Source organism: Haliotis rubra, unplaced genomic scaffold (genome assembly GCF_003918875.1).
Source record: "Haliotis rubra isolate DU_JTF1 unplaced genomic scaffold, ASM391887v1 Scf2112, whole genome shotgun sequence".
Classification (NCBI taxonomy): Eukaryota; Metazoa; Mollusca; class Gastropoda; order Lepetellida; family Haliotidae; genus Haliotis; species Haliotis rubra.
In genome coordinates, this window is record NW_025766129.1 from 34,880 (window position 1) to 56,781 (window position 21,902).

General features: G+C 39.9%; 1 protein-coding gene across 1 annotated transcript; it reads right to left on the bottom strand.

Annotated features, from left to right (window-relative positions):
- Positions 1–1,605: 1,605 nt before the first annotated feature.
- LOC124276705 (24-hydroxycholesterol 7-alpha-hydroxylase-like) lies at positions 1,606–21,825 on the bottom strand. Its single transcript, XM_046712351.1, has 10 exons — positions 21,711–21,825; positions 9,923–10,017; positions 7,284–7,369; positions 6,500–6,596; positions 5,529–5,624; positions 4,946–5,042; positions 4,249–4,364; positions 3,553–3,648; positions 2,504–2,592; positions 1,606–1,720 (listed from the first exon to the last, which is right to left on the bottom strand). The coding sequence occupies exons 1-10, from the start codon at positions 21,823–21,825 to the stop codon at positions 1,606–1,608; spliced, it is 1,002 nt and encodes a 333-aa protein (XP_046568307.1).
- Between the last annotated feature and the right edge of the window lie 77 nt (positions 21,826–21,902).

The window sequence follows — 21,902 nt, forward strand, 5'->3', positions numbered from 1 at the left end:
TTGCTTAACTTCAACAGATTTGTGACCTGGGCTCTATACACAGTACCACACACAATCACCGCATCCTTATAATCGATGTGTTATATATCGTCTGATATTTGTGGTTCCACCCATCCCTACATAACGATATTCTCAATTAATGTTCTCTCACATGCAACTACTGTCTGTCCAGATGTAGTTCTTCCAAAACATCTTTCCTTTCCATGATTTGGCTTGACTTTGCCATGCGCGCTAATTGACATTTCTAAGTATGTTGCAGGTATTTCTGGGACTTCATTCACTTTTGTTTTCATAGTAACCATTAGCCATCAACATGACATATTCAGCTTTCATCATGTTAGATTCTTAGGACAGATCAGTAATTATTTTCCAATAAATAACCATGTCATCAACTCTGAAATTTTATAATAAAAAGAGAAAAAACCACAAACAATTTCTTTTGTTTAAATGTTGGTTAAATTATTTACCCGTATAATGTATAACACACACATCATTTGAAAACATGTCATTATGACTAAATAAGTATGAATCATGATTGCAATTGAGCACACTGGCAAAATCTTTGTATCTGAGTCCATGTTCGCAGGGAATTTAAAGAGTATAATACAATCACAGGCACAGTAATTCACATTTCAATAACCACAAATTCGCTATCTCATTGAATGCATCATATTTCAGCAATGGTGTCCATCCAAACTCATGTTAGTCACCTTCTCCCAAACACTTCTTCAAAATCAAAACTAGCCAAAGTCAGTTGAACACGTCTAACTACCGTCGTAGACTGTACTGAAAGCAGCAAGCATTGCGAGGTTGTTGTGTGCCGACCAAATGCAGTGGACTCTGAAACAGAACAACATTACCTTCATATCAGGCATTCAAGTGATATGATGAAACTGAACAGCTTTCTTATGAACAGATAAACCATGAAATGTTGTCTGCAGGCATTGAGAGTTGGCAGTTCACTGTTTAGTATAAGCTGCTGTGGTACGCTCTTTTAGTCTAAACAAATTAACATTTGAGGATTAAGTTTTGACAATGGCCATAATGTCTAGGAAAAGGGACACAGACAATCCTGGAGGATTCCAAAGCTGCATTCTTTTTAACAGATAAATATACTGGCCAAAATAAGTTAGGGATATTGGTATTTTTATCAGTGTCTCAATGAATAAATAGATCATTATTCATAATTTCAAAATTTACATACATCCCTAACTATTTTGGTCCAGTATATCTATGAAATTCTGATTATTTCCTTAAAGTTTTGGAATTCACTGTTTACATTTACAAACTTAAATGCTGACTGCTTTGAAGATTTTGGGGAGGGCAGCAACCAATCTTCACATTTAAAATAGATATACCCCGGTACAAAGAACAAAAATTAAAAATAAACAATGACTTAAGTAAATGCACACAGATATATCACAATTCTGCTCAATTATTCACAGGATCAAGCTCCATTTCATGCTCCATGTAAAGTGTCTCACTATTCCCCATTTTTGCAGGTAGTTTTTTTATGTGGATTTAAAATAAAATGTTTCTCATTGCTTAAAGTTTGGGTTTTAAACTAAAGTTGTAGAATTTGAAAACTGGTCGTACGGAAACGCCTCAGGGTTTTCCACAGGTTGTACTTACTGGTTCAGGTAAAGAATCTATCAGCTTACAGTCAAATCTCTGAAGGAACATTGCAATGAACATGTGGATCTCCAGCAGGGCAAACCATCTGAAATACATGATGCCACATATCTGACAATGGGATGCTGTTTTCTACCCCAAACAGAGTGTCACTTGAATGTCCATTCAGATCACAAATCCCCACAATACACAACCATCTTTCACTTGAAGGATAGACGTAATCCTATGATATTGATATGATCTTTTATAAACAGAACATGGTTCAAGCACCAATACATTTATTAAATAAAGAAGTGTACATTTTGTTAGTTGGCAACTTGCATTGAGTAATGGTAAAATTTTGTTGAAAATACTTCACCAAAATGTGTTAAACATTTTTTAGTATACTCAAATTCTTATGAATTTTCCGACTGTATAAATGCATCCCTGCTGCTCCTCTGGATCCAAGTACCATTTTGGACAAGAAGTGAGTGATGCAACGTTTTGAAGGTAACCAGTTTGTTTTGGTTTGTTTATTTAAAACTGCACTCAGCAATATTCCAGCTATATGACAGTGGTCTATGAAGTCTGGACCAGACAATGCCGTGACTGACATCATGAGCATCAAACTATCCAAGTTAGATCCGATGGCATGTATCAATCAGTTAAGCGAGTCTGAGCACTAGAACCCAAAAGTTGCCTCGTACGGCCACCATGGGTTGCTGGAGACCAATTGTAACCCAGTCTTCACAGGTCAGAAGGAAGTCTGTACTTTTGAGTCCAAAGAACCAGTTAATTATGGACTTTACAATATGACCATGGAAACAAGTAGATCTGTTCCAGGAGTTTTACTGTCCTGGCAGGTTTACAGGTATAACGTACAACACCTCACCTTCCAGGGCACTGGTAGCGGCCTCCTCCAAATGCTACAAACCCTGGTAAGAAGACATTCTTGTCTAAATCTGCTTTCTCCCAGCGATCCTAAAGTCAGAAAAAAGGGTCTTGTATATATATCCATCATAATGCTTAGCAAAACATCAATGTATTGTGACTGTTGTTGACATATACATATATAACAGCGGCAGATCCAAGGGCAGGGGATGGGGTTTGAATCCCTCCAATGATAAAACCAAAAGGTGTTTGTGTAACATGCAAAACAAGAAGCAGTCCTTTTCCTGAATCCCCCAAACCTCCAACATTATACGCATCGCTTGATGCTTGCAGTACAGGAAAACACATGTCTTAGATCAGAAAGTCTTTTGCCTCCTGATACCCTAATAACTAAATCGTAACTACTTCCAGTTCAGAAAGACAAATGGCCAACACACAAATTGGGAAACAGAAAGTCCCATGCCTCAACCTACAACGTTATCGACATATCTGTTCCAGGATGCAAGTTCTATTTTTTCACTACATGAGTGAGCAACATTGTTATTTGTTATTAGAACCAAGACACTGATATACGTGTTTGGTGACTGCCAAAACATTTGCTTAACACATGTAATCTAACAAACCATTTGGTTGGTTGGTCTGTTGCTTAACACCGCACTCACCAATATTCCGGCTATATGGCAGCGGTCTGTAAATAATCGAGTCTGGACCACACAATCCAGTGATCAACAGCATGAGCATCGATCTAAGCAAATGGGATACAATGACATGTGCCAACCAAGTCAGTGAGCCAATCCCGTTAGTCGCATCTACGACAAGTATGGGTTGTGGAAGACCAATTCTAACCCGGATCTTCACGGGGTAACAAACCAACCACACTTGACATGGTACCTGGTGAGAAGCACTTCAGCAAGTGTTACACTGATTGTTGGGAGCATGTGATGTGTGTCACTGTTTCCGACCATGTTCAGTGAACTTGACATAACAATTTCCAGCATGACAATAACAATTCAATAAAGTCTCACACCAACTGTTTATGGGAAGTCATACCGGGCGAAACTGTTCGGGCTGAGGGAAGTATCTGGGGTTGCGATGAGCCCAGTAGGGTGACAGCATCAGCATATCCCCGGCCGGTACAGTCATCTCCTGAACACAACACACAGATATATATATATATACACACACTAATGACACATTCACTATCTCCACCATGCTAGAATACATATCATCTGTCTGGAATTCCAGGAACCAGTGTCATGAGCTAATATTGATCTAATCAAATAAACATAGCCTCATAGCCCATAGGTTTGAGAGGAGGAACAAGATACCATGGATGTGTAAGGTCAAAGGATTCAGCAGGATAGAAACAGAAACTACAGCCAAAAACATCACATACAATGGGTGGTTATTTCTGAATGATCTATGATGTATATTATACATTATGTTCCAAGCTTCCAGACTGAATATGACCCTAATATGGGATCTGATCATGTTTATACATTATGTTCTAAGCTTCCAGACTGCATATGACCCTAATATGGGATCTGATCATGTTTATACATTATGTTCCAAGCTTCCAGACTGCATATGACCCTAATATGGGATCTGATCATGTTTATACATTATGTTCCAAGCTTCCAGACTGCATATGACTTTGAATTTGAAAAAACACAGCTAAGATTTTATTATAGCATTTCTAAAATCCTTATTTGAAACATTGAGTAGTTCCATTTTACAAATATCAACCTTGACAGTGAAGGACTTGACCACTTTCCTCGTGATGATCCCTGGTGACCGCAATCGGATAGCCTCCAGCATGCAGCACTTGAGGTAGGGCATCTGTCGCAGGTCTGACTCACTCACTACAACATAAATCAGTATACTTCAGGTAGGGCATCTGTGGCAGGTCTGACTCACTCACTACAACATAAATCAGTATACTTCAGGTAGGGCATCTGTGGCAGGTCTGACTCACTCACTTAAGAGTCACTATTATAGCCAGTCAATAGTCAAGTCAGGTTATAAATACCCCTTGAGATCCACACTATACAATTACACACAGTGAGTCACAGAGTCATACTTCTAATCAATCATTTTTTACAACACACATTGGACACAGGGGACCTGTTCTTCCCCTAAATCCCTGCAACAGTACCTCTGTGTATTTCTACCCCATTGATCAACATGAGCAATACATATTAAAGAGAGAATTCCATTTCAAGAGACGATTTCATGTTTTGAAGAAAATGACTGATAATAATAAATATCTTTGAAACCATAACAAAAACTCGCCCAATGTTAGTAGTCTCTTAAGAACCAGCAGAAATATTCCCTTCAAAACCAATATACTATCATGCCCTTGCATTATGTGAGGAGTCAAGGTGCCAGGCCATTAATGGTTACGTAAAACAACACTGTCATGAACATAGATGAAGAAACTGACCGCTAGATTTTGCCTTAAGGACACTGTCCACTTGCTGTTTGGCTTTGTTTAGGACATCCTTGTTCTGCATCATGAAAGCCAGCGTCCAGTAGGCTATCTAAGGGGAAAACAAAACATGCACTGAAGAAAAAACACATTATGTGTTTCTATATCTGTGGCTTTATTTCACTGAACTATGACTAAAAACAATCACTTGCCTGATAACGACTGGTTATGTTGTAGAACCTATGTCAAAACGTCGCTTTCACAGAATAAAGTTGTATATTCATAAAATTATAATCATTCTTCTAATGCATCCTTTGTTTTGATTGGGCAGTGATTGTTTGCTAGTGTTCTGCTGAGGAGACCTTCTACGGATGTGTCGTCTGATGTTCATGAAGAGATATACTGTGTCAGAGTTAAAGAGCGGATGTTCTTGACAAAGACAGTTTCATCCATGGCCCCGAATAGACTGGCAGGCACTTGGGGTGAGGTAAAAAACTAAGGGGAGTGTCGTTGTTTTTTGTGTCTTCATAGATAAATAACTGGTCAACCCACATCAGCACTGTTTAACAGGCAGACGACCACTACTACTTGGACATACCGGGATGGCATTAGCTAGCGAAGCCCACAGAAACAGCAGGCTGTAGTTGGCCATACAGTCCTGGTCTGCTATACCACAAACAATCTGCAGAAGAGTCTGGAAAACAAATTGCATCCACTTCAAGTTCATGTGCCAGTATTAAGGATATACAATGTATCTACTACACACGACCCAAAAGGATTACACAGTTATTTATTTATCTTTGTAAGATGCTATACTGTAAATCATGCAATAAATAGGTCACCAAATTTATGCAAGTGTCGCCCCTGGCCTTAACTGCATCATTAAATTAATGGGAGTATTCCTGTCTTAGAGCTACACAAACTCCTCAGCTAACAAGAACACCATCGATGTTTACTGAGGGGTGATAGCAGTTCAATTGAATTATATCCTTTGCTATCATCAGAAACCTAACTTCAAATGTTTGACGAAAAAAGCACGAAGCAGGCAATTCAAATAGTGCAAATTCAAATGAGAAAGGATGCGTCACCAACATAGATTGCACAGATTACAATGTGCAGTTACCGCAATCCTGGGATCCTAATGGGTCAGCATTATGTTTCACAATAACTGCTCTGGCAATATTTGACATGAACACCACATAGTGTTGTAAAGATGCCATAAAAATAATACCTTCTGGTAGATATTATGAGCTGAACATCTATATTTTACAAATCAAAGGCAGAGTAGTCAGACACTTTTAAACTGATTTTCTTTTAAACTCTGGTGTCCTATATCTGTTATGTTTGAGATTTTACTTTCTTGGTATAGTGTATTCATAACTCAGGTATCATTAGATCTGTAGAACACTTTCATGTCACAACATCACGTCATTTAATCAAATGTGTTTTATTAACAGCTAACCTGAGCCTTGACATGACAAATAAAAAATGCTGAAGCGCAAATTTGATATTTCCTTTTCAATCTAGGCTGATTTACACAAGTTTCTTTCAGGATTTTCACCAACCTACTTCTTTCTTTGCTGGACTGTTGTTTTCATGCATCTGAATCTTGCTGACAACTGACCGGAAGATGTTTAGTAGAAACTGCTTGGACGTTGACCACTCCCTGTAAACAACAACATAGCTGACTTCACTCCAGAATCTGGGTGTTTCTGTACAGCTCCGTATTGTGATGTTTATCAATCTGATTCATTTCATTAAGTCCTAGAAACAGAACTAAGGTAAAGTTTTTAATTTCTGTTGTATATTCTTTTGTAGCTAAAGCATATTCGAAAGGCTAACTAAAGTAGGCATTCAGCCACAGGAACTAACTGCTATTTATTGATGCATATTTGACTTACTTGCTTATCTATATTGATTGTCAAATAGGTGGAATATTGCTGAGTGCAACAGTAAACTACCAACAAATCTACTCTACAATCCCATAGATGGCAAGTATATTTGGTAATTATATGCATATGAATATTTCGATGCTGTGTTTTGGTACAATGTTGCGAGATATGTCTGTCAGACAGCCCTACACCAGGGAAACAATGCTCCACAATCTGAGCTCCTACATTTGCATTAAGGTGTGTAATGAGACATTACCGATATGTACTTAGACATATCATATTAAAGCTGATATAATCCACTTCATAAAATTTGAGCAAGCAGATAAATAAATACAAGCTAGACCTTGAATTGAGCTTGCTTGGACTGCCAAATGACCTGAGCCGAGAGCCCCTTTAACACTCCACCCATTCTTGCTGATGTTCTCTGTCCACTAAACCAGCAGTACCGAATGTGTACTCACCTGAGCAATACACCGGGCAATTTGGCTCCATACTCAAACTGATCATCAAAGGTAATAAAGTGCTTTGTAAATAAGTCAAACTCCTCCTGAAAAAACAAACACATTTCAAAAGCTTTAAATTTTTTCACTTAAAGCTTTCATTTGTTCAGGAATTCACATGTCATCAAAATTTGTCTGTTTCTCTCTATATATATACATAAATAATGTCCTGGACTCCCAAAAAGCTGATAAAGCATAAAACTAAAAAGAAATCATGCATTGTCCCAGTCTGCAGCAAGTGCTAACCATGAAACTAGTATATTTTCTTTCTGTCAAATGAGGATATTCTATATTTTCACTCTAAAATTTTCTGAAATAGCTGCCAATATTCAGTCCGCTATAGTATGACCAGAAATTATTGAGAATTTTAGGAATATGTTTAATTGGATTTCTAGTATAAACAACCTTGACCAGCTATCAATTGCTTGGTTTCATTCAAGAAAGACAACTCCGTTAATCCTTTTTCATTTGTTTGTGAAGAGTTATCCCCCTTTGTTTACTTGCTAGCAGACGCCATTTTCAGTGATCCTCAGTATGGATGATTTAGAGAAGAGGAAGTTGATTTTAGAGTATTATAACAAGGACATCAGATCAGCTAAAGTGATTTCAAGTAGAACAGGCATCCCTTTGTCCACAGTTTATCGTGTTTTGAAAAATATTGCAAATGGATATGGCATTGAGCACCAGGGAGGCGCAGGTAGGCCCAGAAAATTGACTGTCGGTGACACGAGNAGTATTGCGGCTTGGTATTCTTTTTTCTAAAAACAAACGAAGGAGTTTAGAAAACGTAAGGCGATTGATAGGGGAACTGTGGCTGTCTGTAAGGCTTGGCAGAAAAGTCGAGGAATTCCATCAACGATCATGAAACCTGAACAAAAGGAGCGAAGGTTGAACTGGTGCTTACAGCATAGAAATTTTAACTGGGACAATGTGATTTTCTCAGATGAAAGTTCTGTGTGGCTGTTTCCTAATACACTGAAATTCTGGACTAAACAAACTGAAAAGCGTTTGTATCAGCGCCTAAAGTACAGACCGAAATTTAACGTGTGGGGTGGCATATCTGTGTTAGGGGCAACGCCCCTCTGTGTATTTGAAGGGAATATGAACAGTGAGCGGTACACAGATATTCTCGAGGGACATTTACTTCCATCTGCTCACGTGTTCTATGGAAATGTTTGGATTTTCCAGCAGGACAACGACCCAAAACATCATTCAAAGCATTCACAGGCCTGGTTTCAGACCCAAAATATGACATTATTATATTGGCCAAGCTATAGCCCTGAACTAAATCCAATAGAAAATGTTTGGGGACTTATGAAGGAAAGTGTCAATAAGCAAAATATGACAAATATTGCTGAAATGAAAGAAGAGGTGGTCGATATTGGGACAGCATGGACCACGACTTACTAACTTCTTTGATCAGTAGTATGCCCCGCCACATTGAAGCCTGCATTGCTGCCCATGTTGACTTGACAAAATACTAACTGTTCACCTGTCTTTGAATCTGGAGTTATGTTCTGCTAATATTCACATTTAATACGTGAGTAATGGGTGAAAAAAATATAAAAAATTACAATCTTTAAATTCTCAATAATTTCTGGTTGTACTGTATATTCTGGCCCAGTCTGCAGCCAGGGATCTATGACAGGGATCACACATGGGAAGCTGACCAAATCCAAGGATGTTTACATCAAACAGAACAATTTCTGTTTCAACTAATGCATGTGTTGATACATGGTAAATGTTGATACTTGTATATTGATGTACACCTGATGATTAATTCACCTTCCTGGTACAGAAACACTCTCTTGGTGAAATAAGTAGGACAGTCCTCAAACCTTCTCAAAACCAGTATCAATTCTGAACAAGTAACCTTGGTAACAACAAAATGTGGTAAGTCATCTATTCCACTCCTGAATACTTAATACTTAGTACGGAATAGATATATGGATGAACAACTTCCTTGCTGTAATATGAGTTACTTTTCCGTGTAGGTTCTAGTAACATTATCAAGCAGTGTGAGTGAGTTTAGTTTTACGCCGGACTCAGCAATATTCCAGCTATATGGCGGCGGTCTGTAAACAACTGAGTCTGAACCAGACAATCCTGTGATTAACAGCATGAGCATTGATCACGCAATTGGGATATGATGACATATGTCAACTAAGTCAGCGAGCCTGACCACTCGATCCCGTTTGTCACCTCTTACGACAAGCATGGGTTACTGAAGACCAATTCTAACCCAGATCTTTACTGAGTGCATTATCGCTGGATGTACAGAGTGTGGAACGTGGAGGCATATACATGTATACACAAATATGGCCGAAAGTGTTTTCCAGTTGATTGGATGAGGGTTCCAGCAGAGTGGAGCAGAGTGGAGAGACCATTACACACTGGATAAGAGCAGGCTTATATCACTAACAGGTGAAGCCTGTTCTTAACACTGAACCATTCATGATAACATGAGATACAGGACAAGATAAAACAAAGCCATTTTGAAAGAAGTATGATTATTGTCTCATAAATACATATATGCCTTTGATATCTTTTGTCTGAAAGTACATTTGGTTCCAAGTTTATATTTGGTACAGACAACCCACCTTCTCAGCTATAGGTAACACATCCTGTCCAAACAGGTTCTTGATGACAGCAGGGTACATTGCTGACCTCACGACCTCCATCAGGTCATCACGACCTGAAGAATCAATGATGCGTCAGGAAATGAAATATTAGCCTCGATCTCCTGTCATGTCAAGTTAGTGAACTTAAAGAACATCATCTTACTTTAAATTCAGATACAGTTATACAAGAGTTGAAAATATACATGAGTGGAATATGTAGATTACCAGCTATATGGCGGAGTCTGTAAATAATCAAGTCTGGATCGGACAATTTAATGATAACCCTCTGGAACCTCATCAATCAACTGGAGAAAACGCTTCGTCATATTTATTATTATACATCGCCTTCACGTTCTTTCTGTATCAGCGTGATAATGCGCTCGTAGGAATATTTCAATGACCCGTAACGAAGACAACGAGCAGACGATAAATGAACGGATCAATATTCATGCTGTTGGCTACAGGATGTCGCAGTTCGAACTCGGTTGATCCACCAACTGAATATTGAGATAGTAAATAAACATACCGCGATAATGTACTTCAGAACCTACGCGGCGTAACTCATATTGCAACAATCCATATGTTATTTCGTTGCTAGTGTTAAGGTATTCGAGGTGAAATAACTGTTGTTCACCAGGTTACTTGTTCGAAGGTGACTGGTTTTGAAAGAGGTTTGGTTTCAGTCCTTTATTTCGTGTTTCTGTACCGGGAAGACGGTGTCGTCGAGGTGCATCAATACTTCATTAATCGGCATTTACCGTAATCGGCATGCGTGTGAGCAAGTGACCTGCGATGTGAAGCATCGCCCGGATTTGGTCGGCTTTCATATTGATCCCTGATCCTGACGCGAACTGAACCGAGTAACCGAAATTGGTGTAATTTTTATATAGCGATATCGCGATATTGAGATATTAGTTGTAACTTCAGATTCGAACTTTAGTCGGTGGTGTCGCTGTAAAGTCAGCGTGAGCGGCTGTCGAGCTGTTTTGATCGAGGACGAAGTGGGTGGTCCTTTGTTAATATGGAGCACCTCTTCATTTCGGCAATGACTGTCATCGATACAGCAGCATTGACACTTTCGCTTCATCAAGTCTGGGCGCGGTACTACTGACAGTTTGGTTCGGGGCATAACGCCGGCCAGCATAACTTCTGCTGAATCAAACATTTCCGCTAAACTGCGTGAGCAGATGAAATAACAAATGCATTCATATTCCTTCAAATACACGGAAGTTGCTTCTTCCTGATGCCACTGAGATTCGGTCCACTTTAGGCTGATATAGCGACTTTCGGTTGTTTGAATCAGGAAAGCAACCGCGAACAAATGCTGAAAATGCATTGATCCCGGTTAAAATTTTACGTAACGCAAATCGCTGTTCGGAGTTTTCATGATAGTTGATCTGGAACTTTCTGCCAGCGTTCCCCTATCAATAAGCGCTTCGGCTCCTTCGTTTGTTTTGAAAGAATGCCAGCATATAAAATTCATTTTCCGACGATCGGTACTATCGCCACAATGTTTCGAAACGATTAAATAACACTGATTACTTAATCGCACCTTCTTCGCTGATATATTATCTGGAAATAATATAATATAAATCATACTGAAGGATCGCATGAATCTTAGCAATGAAGCTGAGGGGGATAACTTTCTTCTGTTCATCGAAAAGGTTAGTCGATAACGGTCGAATTTTATACTGAGAAATCGATTAAACATGTTCTGGAATTCTCGGCTATGATTTCTGGCGGCATTTCAGTACGGAAGTCGAAAATATAGTATCTCATTGTTAGTATACTGGTTTCATGGTTAACGCTGCTGAACTTCAGTTGTCATGTTCTTTTGGTTTTGTAACTTTATCGAGGTCAGGTATGTTAATGTTAATATATATAAGGAGAACGGACGATTTTCGATGACATATTAATTCTGAACGAAATGGCTTTAAAGGGCAAAGCTTTTGAAAATGGAATACGCGCGATGATCGGTTTGGTAATAATTTCGGTATTACGATGGTACTGCTGATTTTGGTGAAGAACATCGTAGGAAGATGAAACCGACTCGAATTCGTTGACGGTCAGCTGCTCAGTGGGTCTGGCTATGTTGTTCTGCTTTGCTCCATGGTGGATTATATCGGCTTCAATATCGATGTGTCTGAAAAATTATAATGCGATGATATTCTTCGTTACGCACCTTAATGCTAAAATGGCGGGAACAGTTGATGAACATTGTTTCCTGGTGTGAAACGTCGACGAACATATCTTAGCGGCGATACCATAATACGGCATCGGCTCGCTATGCATCTCGTCACCAATTATGCTTATGCATCTGGTTAATTTGTTGACGGTTACTGTTGCGCTCGGCAATATTCCACCTGTTGGGTCTTGTAACAGATAAACTGGTAGCGTCAATAAATGGCAGTTGATTTCTATTGACGATATACCAATTGGCCTTCGATATCTTTAACTACGAATATGCAACGAAGGTAAAACTTGCAACAATTCTGGGGCAATGGTGAATCCGGGTCGATAAACGTCACCAATCTGGGGCTGTTGAAAACGCAGGTCTGGTGTTGTTGATTTACGGGGGTGGTCGGCGTCAGGCGGTTCTGCAAACATCTTCGATCGGTTGATCGGCGGATTCGAATACGTAATTTAACGATCCAGCTGAAACGGGTTGGTAATCTGAAGAAAACGTGGTAAATCGTACAGATTGAGGAACAATAAATTAACGTCGGCATTTTGTTGGAGCCAGCTGAACGCGATTTGTTATTGATGGTGTTCTACGATCTAATGATACCTGGTTATGAATACGCTATGCCAGAGAAATAAAATCTCAGGCGCTTTAACGATATGGGACACCGAAGTAGAAAATCGGTTTAAAGTCTGACTACTCTGCTGATTTGTGTAGATGTTCGGCTCGCTCGGCTAATCTACCGGAAGACCATTGTTTTATGGCGTCTTCAACGCATATTGATGTTCGTAATCGAAGTATTGCCGAAACGATTGATGACATATTCTTTGTTTGATGGATATCGAGATTCGTTATGACCTCTGATACCCGATCTATGTTGATGACATCGCTTCTCGTTGAATTTGCGCCGAACCAGCATATGGGTATTTTAGATCAACGACTGGGTTTCTGATGATAACGGAAACTATATCCTCGGTAAACATCGATGTGTTCTTACGATGAACGGGAATACTCCATTATTGTGACCGGTTGAGGCGTCACTTCGCATAAATTGTTGACTGACCATGATTTTACAGTATGGCATCTTGCAGATAAATAAATAACTATTAATGTCGCACAGTGTCTTTCAATAGGCTACGTGTATGTCGCTAATGCTGGCATGAACTTGGTGTATTCTGCGGGTATTTGTGTTCGAACCGGGACTGTATGTTAACCACGACTGAACTTAAGCAACTGCCGTCGACCAACCGAAGTATTGATGATGATCTTATATTAAACGAATTCTTTGTTATCTGTCGAACACGAAAACGGCGACATTTCCCCGCGGTTTTGCCTCTGAAGTGCTGCCGTCTGACCGGTTAAATGAAAACGATAACGATGAACATCGTCTTCGCTCTGTTTTGCAACTGCGAACGTCGGGCGTTGCATCGATGAAAATTAATGCGGCAATTTTAACGAACAATCGCTGCTTGATCAAAACGGATGCGTTAAGAAGAATGATTACTGTTTAGCGAATATACAACTTTTGATGGCGACGTTTTGGACCACATAACCGGTATCGAGCGAACGGTGTTGATCGATAAAAGCACGAATTAACGTATTATGAACAACTTCGGTGTTTTCACCGCTTGATAACCTGCTGGTGGGGAACGAGGATGATTTCAGTAAAGCCAGAAACGACGAAGTCGGACGATTGATAACCAGGTGTTTCTTCAAATCTATGTTCGTGACATTCGACGGGCACTAACGTGTGATAATATTTTCGGCTTTTGACTCTCGAAATAAAGGTATGTTGGTTTTGAAGAATATTTCTGCTGATTGAGACTTTACTGGCGATGATGGTTTTGTTATGGTTTCAGATATTGATATGGAACAACGAGCATGAAATGTATAATTCTGCTAATATTGTTAACCATCAATAATTTTGTTAGCGCTGTTGACGAATTTCTCAATATGTTATTAATGATTGATTAGAAGTATGATATTGTTCACTGTCGATGACCGGATATTGGTCTCGAAAGGGTGACGACTTATTGACTGGCTAATAGTGATGGTCGAACAAATCGCTATACTGGTGGTCGAACCTGCGTGAACGCATCTGACTATCGATTAACGTCACAAAGGATCAATCGCGAAGAAAGTGATAAAGTCCTTCACTGTCGGAACAGCTGACTGTCAAAATGGAACTTTACTCAGCTGTTTCAACAGGGCTGAAATGTATATTGTACAAAATTCAGGAATATGCGATCTGGAAGCTTGAACAATGTTGAAGCATGATCGAATCTGACAAGTCATCAGTCTGGAAGCCCGAACATAAACGCTGATCGAATCTATTAGGGTCATATACTGATCTGAAGCTAGGCTGTAATCTTCGTCGAATCCCATATTAGGTCGCCAGGCTTTGAACATGTATATTATGCATCATGAATCGATAAAGCATAACCATCCGGCCAACGTAATGATGTTTTTAACGAATTTGACACACATCCGTGATGTTCTCCTCTTTCCAAACACATGAACTATGAAGACTTATCGTTTAACGATTGAATCGGCCAGCTCGCTACACTGGTGACGACCATTGTATTCTAACGTGACGAGAGGTAGTGAATATTGATGAGCCGAGTGTGACAATATATATATATATGTATCTTGTTGTGTTGTGTTGAAGACTAACAGGCTTTCATCGCGGCTTGGTACTTCCAGCCGGGCTGAATTTGGCCGACATGTTGCTCGCGGTGTGAAACTTTGACGAACGTTATTGTGCATGCTGAAAATGATTCACCAGTATGTTCGGCTGGTGACGCAACCACAACTGTTACTGGCAGTAACTTTCTCACCGGAAACACTACTGTCAGTATTGATTTGATTTTGTTACCCGTGTCGGTGGTTAGGTGATATTTCCACAACAGTTGTACTGACGGTGGCACATATCGTGTATTCATTTGCTTGAATCGACTCTTCTGCTGACGAACTTTCGTTGGGCATACTATAACCGGTGATCGTCGTTAAGCAACCAGCAATGGACGATCCAGGCCCGTATTGTTAACCGATGTTTGGCAACTATCGGCTGATATTGTTCTATCAACAAATAACGTGTTGCTTTCACTCATGTAGTGAAAAGAAGAACTTGCATCTGGTACGTGATACGCTGCTGCGTTGAGCTGTTCTGGCGTATTGATTGACTATTCTGAAACTGGAAAGCCGTGCGAACGTGAAGTGTCGAGAACAGCGATCTGAACGTTTTCTGGCACTGCAAACATCAGCGTCTTCATAATGACGAACAGTTCGGAAAGGACGCTTGTTTGCATTACCTTTGATTTCGGAGGATTCAAACCTAACACTGAATGCTGCGCATCGTATGTATGTCGGCTTAACGATCGCAACTACATTGATGTTTTGCTAAACGTATGATGGTTCTTATGGTTCTGAACCCTTTCTGACTTTAGAACAAACGAGCGAACTGAACGAAATTGCGGTTTATGGCATTGAATAGCCTGGAAAGAGGCTGTTGGCTACGTTCATACGTAACTTCTGCCGCTCCTGGAGGCTGAATCTACTGTTCCGTAGTCATATTAACAAAGTCATAATTAACTGGTTCTTTGAACTCGAACGACATGAACGAGGTTACAGTGATGCTCCAGCAACCCATGAGGCAAATGCCCGGGCGGCTTTTAGTTCTTCCAGTCGATCGCGACATTGTCTTGCGCCACTTTGTCATATAGCTGGAACTGGCTTAACGGTGCGGTTTAAATAAACAAACCAGGCTAAACTTCGGTTACCTTCGAACCTCGCTCACTTCTTGTCAAAATAACTTTGGACTCGAAGGAGCATTTGAGGAATGCATTTATACGATGGGAAAATGCATGAAACGGTATGCTAAAATGTTTGGCACATTTTGTTATTATTTTACCGTACTCGGTGACTGGCTGAAAATATTGCACTTCTTTTGACTGACTCAGAAACAACGACGAACCATGTTCTGTTTATAAGATAAACTATCGGCATCATGAGACCGTCGCGCTTTCGAAGTGAATGTTATTGAGGACAATGAACGTCGAAGTGAGCATACTGTTTTGGTGAAAACGGCATCCTTGATAAGGCTGTAATGATATTGATGGTTTGCCCTGCTGGAAGATCGACGTGTTCCGCCAGCTATTCTTTACCTGAACCGGCTGGCTAACACTGATGAAAAACCTGACTTTCATCTTTTCAAGACTACTACGGCAACCCAGGCAAACGATGACATTTAAATCATAAAAAACTGCCTGCAGAAGGGAATGAACGGGCGTGAAGGCTGATCTGATGAAATTGACATTGTGTTATATCGATAGTGCGTTTACTGAAGTCATTTGTTTATTTTTATTTTTTGTTCCAACTTTGTACTGCGTGATTTGGTTTATCTCTAGCTCGAAGCTTGATTTCAACGAAGTAACGAAGCGATTCAGCTTGAAATAATCGGGAACTTCATAGATATGCTGGACTTAAATCGTTGGGGATATCTTGAAGTACGAGGTATGAATAATGATCTATTTATTCATTGAGGACGCGATAAAATACCCGTATATCTAACTTATTTTGACTTATTATATTTACATCTGTTAAAGAATGCGGCTCGAGAACGTCTTGATCACTGAACATTATGGCCGTTATTGATCTTCAAATCATTATTTGTTTGAACTAAAGGCATGTACGGCTTTTATACTAACGGTGAACTGCCAACTCTCAATGCTGCAGCTGGCATTTCATCGTTTATCTGTTTATGGCATTTGCGTCATATCGCACCCAGTGCTTACCGGTATGAAGAACAATGTTCGTTGCCGTTTTCAGGGATTTTACGCCAGTCGTACTGGCACAACCTTCGCTGGCTGCTTTCGTACGGTCTACGACGACTTCAGTTAGGCATGTTCAACTGACTTTATTGAATACGATTTTGAAAATGGGCTGAGGAAGAAGGTGATAACAGCTGATTTTGAATGGTTACCATTCGCTGGTATGATGCGTCAATGAATAGCGAGGAACTGACGGTTATTGAAGCCGGTATGTTATACTTAAGGTCCTGTGACTTTCGAACTCTGGTACAACCGGTATCTTTCAATTGCTGTCTGTTCATCTTACGGTAATGACATGTTTTCAGAAATGATGATGATATTGATTATACATTATCTTGAGTAAACAAAAGAAATTGTTTGTCGTTTTATAACGACAAAGAGCTGGAGTTGATGTTTATGGGGCCGACATTGAGCTGGTACTGATCTGTCTAAGTCACAACGATGGCTGGCTGTAATGCGATGACTGTCGAAACTGGCTAAGTGAATGGTCCCCAGCTCTGCAACAGCATACTTAGAAAATGTCGGTAACGAATCAGTAATCATCGGAAAGAAGATGTTGGAAGACGGCTTCGGTTGCATATTGAAGGCTGGTATGAACAGGTGGATAATATCAGGCGATAACATGCGACCCTTCAGAGATAGCGTTGTTGATATTGCTGGCTTAGTCTAATCTGTTGGCGATGATTCTTTGGATGAACGACGCATTTAACTGAAGTTTCTGTCACCTTACAGCGGTGATTCACCTTGAGCGAAGTGGACTGGTAAGGCCCTTTCTGTTCGGTAAAATGTTGTGGCGAAGACTAAATCGCTATGACAATAATACCCTTGGCTCTGAGCGGCTCTGGTAATAATGATGACGGTATTGAAGCTGTATGCCGTATTGACCCGATATTGTTTCAGAAAACATGTTTGACGAACTTTTATGTTTATGATATCTGTACATTTTGTAACGGATTTAGAGTATGTTTTACGATTTGTCTTAAAAACCATTTTATAAATCTACGACAGCATTTTCGTTGTTATTTACTGGTATATTGTTGTCTGGTATATGTCGTAACAGAATAATAAAATGCTATTGACGCCAGTATGTTTGTCGTTCTTTGCTCGGTATGATGAATGAGCAGACATTGGCCAGTTGAAGATGAGGGTATGATGAATGATGACAACTATAGTTGGAGATGGTATGATGAGTGTGTTGTTAACTGTGATTATGGAATTAGTGGTAGATATTGATCAACGGCTTCGGACCCATGGTATGTTGAATGGTGACAACTATGATTAAGGAAGATAGTGTTGACAACTGGCGGGTGGGAAGACGGTATGATAGTGGTGTTGACAACTTTGTATTGAGATGAGGCATGATGAATGGTCGTTGACAGCTTTGTAGTTAACGGCTTGGTTAAGGAGACGGTATGATGATGATGAATTGACTTGGCTTTGCTTAAATTGATGAATGGTGTTGACTGGCTTCTTCGGAAGATGAGAATGACGAATATTGTTAACTAGCCAGTTAGAGATGAATATGGTAATTGGTGGTAACTATAGTTGAATGGTATTGACGGCTTTAATAGTTAAGGAAGATGAAGTGAATATTGTTGACAACTATAGTTATGAAGACGGTATGATGAATGATGACCGACACAACTTTATGATTAGGAAGATGAATATGGTAGTCGGTGTTGTTAACTAGATTGAGAGATGAGAACATATTGAATGATGTTTAACTATGGTGCGGAAGATGAGGTAGCGGTGAATGTTGACAATAGTTATGGAAGATTGGTATATTCGATCCATTCAGAATGAGAGCATGATGAATGTTGACTTAACAGTTGGGAAATTGCTCGGTGAATAGTGTTGTTTAACTGTGAATTGAGAGGAGATGATAACTGTAGTTAAGGAAGATGAACATGTTGATGTTGTTGACAACGGTTAAATGGTATGATGATGATGCTTTATGCGGTGTGCACAATCATTGATAAATTCGAAATGTACGCGATTAAGCACGGCAGCATTTGCGTACATGAAGTCGTGATTCACAGTACCAAAAGCTACGATTGCGCTGACTGCGAACTGAAGGCACATTGAGACGCTATATTAGATTGTCGCGGTTTACAGTTTCATTCGGACAAACAAAACATTGTCGTTGCAGACATATGCTGATGACCAATATATCGCAACATCCTTGCTATTGATATTTACCACGAAATCGATACGGAGCTTAAATCGAACACAGGAAGACCGGAAGAACCGAGTTCGTAGACGACTATTCGTCAGCAGATGACGGACGGTATGAAAGGGTCGACTTTCTTTCATCGACGACGCTACCATCGAAAAGACTTAACGGTCTGGTACATTCAATACCGATATGAACTCCATCGAGCTGAGACATCGAAACCAATGAAGATCCTTCGGTCAAACGTAGAATCTGATAACGATTCGACGCTTGCGGAAACTGGCGATGCTGTCACTATTGCTCAGGCTTCGACATGGAACACCGAGCTTTGTATTTCAGTTGATGTCGCTGTGTTTTATTGAGGAGGAAAAACTGGTATTGATGATGAAGCCATCGAAAATGACCATGATCGGGGTTTCAACTGGCAACTCGAGTAACTGAATGTCCGCTTCCCCATCAATGTAATGAGACATGACCGGCGCAATGACTACTTTCAACAGCCCAGAAAGCTGTGGTATAAACTTGACCAAATAACACGAACTTCCCATCGAACCACATCATAATGAACAGCATATGTTTTGGATCATGCCAGCTGGCGAAACCATAAAGGACGTCGTATATCGCCAGTAGCGAGTAATACTTCTCTGTTTCATTTTTGCTTTTCATGATATTACCTCGGCTTGTTGGTACATCGACGAAGACGTACGGTGCTGCATGCCATCGGCTAATACGTTTCGCAATACATCGCTCGACAAAGTCGGCTGATGTCACGCTCGATACGTATCTTGAAACGGCTGGAACCTATGTCATTTTTGTGACATAAAGTATTTCACTCTGATGGCGTTATCGAGTTGTTAAAATAAAATTCTACTGAACTAGACCCGATTGTTCGCGTTGTTGTTAATCTTTGGTGTGTGTTGGTAATTCAGTTGTTAGATATTCTGCATCTCATGTAGCTGACAGTGCGTGCGGTATTATTTAATAGTACCGCATGTTCAATTCACTTATAAATCTGTTGACCAAAGAGCCAAAACTGGTGAACTGTTTTGAAGCAGAGCTTTCTTTCTATAATACAATGGAAGAACAACTTTGACAATGTATTTACCAGCAAAGTAACTATTCTCGTGTTAATATTTCCGAATAGAGATTGTCACAACAAACTGAAATCATCCACATTGCAAAAACGTGCCCACAACTCGGTAAACTGACACTTATCATGACGTAGTGATGATGCTGTTTGTGAAGACAATTGCGTCTGTAATGTTATCGAGTATATGGTTGAAGCAGTGCCGAGTCATGTCTGAGGACGCAATATGCGGCTTACTTACGTAACGGGCGAAATTGCTCCTGGCTGCAAACGCGGCTGACTAAATGGCAACTCGGCTAATGAACCCACGAATATCACGTCGAAAGGTTCAAATGGGCATACGGTGTACCAATACGACATTTAGCTTCTTTCGGAGATTGCGAAAAACGAGAACCATGAACCGACGCGTAGTATGAAAATGACTCGATATAATTCTGGAATTTTCTATTGACTACGGGCATTATTGTTAAATTCGAAATGGCTTCAATATTCAGTGACTTCATTGTCGAAGTTCTCTATCTGATCTAACTATTTCTGATTTACTTTTATTCTTTCAGGGCAACCTTAACGTCGTGTTACTGATTGAAGCGTGAGTCGAATAAAACGAACACTATTGCATGCGCTCATTTAATACGTAGGCTGCTCGTGAGGCTGTTCAGTTTTACGTTTGACTGGTATGGTGAATGGTCATTTTAAAGACGCCAATATGAGGATTTAGTATGACGTTCGCTTAACTTAAACGCAAGGTTTTAGTTCTTCTTAGTTATGTTGTAAACGTATCTGAGCAACGGTATATCTGTGTATTTATGATGACGTAGCTCAGGCTGCGTGATAATATAAGCCTGAAGGTGGCCAAACAACTAACCGACCACTTGACACATACGCTATAAATTCTCAATAACCACCGTCATCCATTACATATTGTCTACACAGACAAATGAATTATGTGACAATGTGAACTTGCAATTAAACGTCGACTATAGAACTGGTATTCAACGCCAAGCCGGCATCGCCATGTATTCTGGCAAATGCAGACTATGGCATGTTACGAAACTGTGCAATCGTAAACCAATATTATGGTGCACGAAAGTACGAATTATGTATGTTGTAATTTCAATCGTATTGAAACAAGTGCTACATGACTACTTAAATCATTTGAATACTGAAATATTGATATTACTCTTGAAGTCAATCTGGACTCATAAATTTTAAGGTCAACACGGTATTCCCAATAATTTTATTTCGTGTGTTATGTTTTATTTGAACATGAAATTTGGAAACACATTGAATCTTTGCCTTGCCGCTATGATCTGAACAACGCTTTGTTTCAGCAGTGCATTAGTGAACGCTTGTCCACTGCAATAGAAGTGTTGATGTTTTAACTGCCAGCATTTTCTCCGTGTTATCATCTGCATCCCAATCTCGTAATATCAGTGATTATGGCCCTTTCCATGAGACACACCGCACCTATAGTCGGTCAAATCTAACAGGCTGACCTAACACAGATTGCAGCCAGCTGGTTTGAAGACTGCAGGCATTCCTGTATGTCGGGGTCTGAGGAATATCGGTGGTGGAACAGGTCAAATTCGACCCTCCAAGGTCGTAGGTCATCTTCGCTTTCGAATCTTGGATGGAATGCAGAGCTTTTTGTGTCCCAGTTGTGTCGTATTGTATATCGGAATTAAGCT